This window comes from Poromitra crassiceps, assembly GCF_964638095.1.
Source record: "Poromitra crassiceps genome assembly, chromosome: 19".
NCBI lineage: Eukaryota > Metazoa > Chordata > Actinopteri > Beryciformes > Melamphaidae > Poromitra > Poromitra crassiceps.
Window position 1 is genome coordinate 24342767 of NC_139646.1, and position 2909 is coordinate 24345675.

General features: G+C 45.4%; 1 protein-coding gene across 1 annotated transcript; it reads left to right on the forward strand.

Moving 5' to 3' along the window:
• aanat1 (arylalkylamine N-acetyltransferase 1) lies at positions 1–2909 on the forward strand (the record flags this gene model as incomplete). Its single annotated transcript, XM_083656308.1, has 3 exons — positions 1–148; positions 781–935; positions 2604–2909. 3 exons carry the CDS (start codon positions 1–3, stop codon positions 2907–2909), a joined length of 609 nt encoding a protein of 202 aa, XP_083512434.1.

Below are 2909 nucleotides of genomic sequence, written 5' to 3' on the forward strand. Positions count from 1 at the left end.
ATGTCGGTGGCGGGTGCTTTTCCGTTCACGAGGCCGCTCCACATGCGCTCCCCGGTGACGCGCGGGCGCAGACACACGCTGCCGGCCAGCGAGTTCCGCTCCCTCAGCCCGGAGGATGCCATCAGCGTGTTTGAGATCGAGAGAGAAGGTGAGCAGATACATGACGGTTCTTCTTATCATGTCTCATTTATAGAACTCATATTGTCTCTCTTCTTTATTTGGTGATCCAGAAAGTTACTTAATCATTAATCATTCAGTCTCCTGTAACAACAGACTCAGCTCTAACATTCATATTAAGGTGATACACGTGATAACTCCAGTCGGTGGTCATGATAAGGCACAGCACATAGCCTAAAAAAAAGCACATAGGCTATTCAGAAAAGCATCCATCACGCCTATTTCATCATAAGAAAAATATCTTATTTTCTCGACTAATTGATTAGTCTATAAAATTTCACAAAATGGTGAAAATGTTGATCACTTTGTTGTTGTTTGAAGATGTTGATCAAAGCCTTGGCAAACTCAAATGTCTTCTTTCGTCCTGACCAACAGTCCACAACTCAAAGATAATCCGTTTACTGTCATAAAAGACTAAAGAAACCAGAAATTAATCACAATTAAGAAGTTGGAATTTGAGCATTAATAGTGTTTTTTCTCTCTCCTTAAAATGAGTCTAAACGATTAATCGATTATAAAGGGTAGTTGTCAAACGACTAATCGACTAATCATTGCAGCTCTAACCCCAGCTTCATTATGGTCTCTTTGTTGTTCTTCCTACAGCGTTCATCTCGGTGTCTGGAGAGTGTCCGCTCCACCTGGACGAGGTGCGTCACTTCCTCACCCTCTGTCCCGAGCTGTCCCTGGGCTGGTTCGAGGAGGGCCGCCTGGTGGCTTTCATCATCGGCTCACTGTGGGACCAGGAGAGGCTTACCATGGTGAGACACCTGGACGGAGAATTACCTCCGTGAGGGAGGAGGGTTCACACAGCAGCTTAGCACGGAGAGATACTAGAAAGAGTTTACGGCATGTTTGTGTTTGAGAAAGCCCGGTAGGTTCTCAGGCAGATTATACTCACCTATCTATCAGCTGATTACCATTGGACATAGAGAAGCTTGTGGGATGGTATGTCCACCTATACCTTCAGCACCATGTCTTCATCTATGGATTGGTTCGGATGAGTTTGCGGCATTTCTCTGGTTTTTCCACAGAGAAGGATGTCGAGCAAGACATTCTGGAGATTTGCCTCTGGCCCATCATCATTCTGGTCATTATGCATTCTAAAGCCAGAGCAACATGCACCTAATGATCCAAACTGTGGATAGACATCCAATTAGATTGTCACCAGTTGCATTTGCTGAGGAAAGTGTACCTTAAAGCTATAAGGCAAGATTTCTATTCAGATGTATGGCTGACATTGCCATACGCTTTATATTGCTTTCTGGTTCCCAATGAAAGGGAGAGAGAGTAGGGATGTGTGTATGTGGGGATATGTGTGTGTGTGTGTGTGTGTGTGTGTGTGTGTGTGTGTGTGTGTGTGTGTGTGTGTGGGAGGGTATTGTTTGTCTGCTTGTTTGTTTTTTGTGTGTTTAGTGAAAAAAGAAAGTGTATTACTGTATAATACAATGCATAATGCTGTTGGCAACTGTACAGTGAAAAAAATAATACAAATATTGTTTAAAAAAAAGCACGAATTATAAGGAAAAATCCACTTTAACCAGTCGTAATCACATTAAAATGCGGCTGCAAAAGAGAAGAGCTTCCTCTCATCTGATTGAGAAATTCTTGTGTTGGCTGTTCTGTGCTCCGGCAACAGCAAGACACACCTCCGAGGTTTTGAGGACAATCCAATAGGGTACGATAACCAATATTAACATACATGGCTGTTATGGCTGATATAACCAATATTTACCGATGTCGATAAGATCTGTATAAAAACAAGTTTCTATGACTAGAAATCTCGCATGCACGCTCGATTCCTAGGCTCACCTGCTGCGCGGGCTCGCCCGCCCTGCAGCCCGCCCACTCACTGATGACATTACAATTGCTCGAGTGACCATCACTGATGACATCTAGCACTCGATGAGCTCAAGTGACATCACTAATGATGTTATAGACATGATGACATTACAATTGCTCAAGTGACATCACCGGTGATGTCATAGACATTGTGACATCATTAGTGGACAAAAATTGAAACAGAGACACAGAGCCTATACTTAGTCCTTTTTATGATGATAATCACATGTAAACACTGTGAATTTGAAAAAGTAATGTCTTTCTTTATTTCCAAAACATTTGGAAAAGCCCATAAAATCATAGATTTATCGCATTGTTTCCTCTCAGTATGAACATTTGGCCCAAACCGATAACGTTGCCGTTAATTTGCTCATCGGACGATACCGATATAAAATGACTAACATTGGCCATTAAGTACTGGTATGATTGCCGATATAACGTGCATCCCTGCAGTCCAAACCTTCTCCCAGACGAGCACTCCACTCAAAGCCGGACTCGACAGCATTACATCTTCTCGTCTCTTGTCCCATTTGATTTGCTTTGGTTGGTAAACGGTCCCTCTCTCTCTCTCTCTCTCTCTCTCCCAGGACGCCCTGACCCTGCACAAGCCCCACGGCACCACGGTGCACATCCACGTGCTGGCGGTGCATCGGACCTTCCGGCAGCAGGGCAAAGGCTCCATCCTGATGTGGCGCTACCTGCAGTACCTGCGCTGCCTGCCGTACGTGCGCCGCGCCGTGCTCATGTGCGAGGACTTCCTGGTGCCCTTCTACCAGAAGTCGGGCTTCAAGGTGCAGGGCCCCAGCCAGGTCACGGTGGGCCCGCTGGCCTTCATCGAGATGCTCTACCACGTCAGAGGCCACGCCTTCATGCGCCGGAACAGCGGCTGTTGA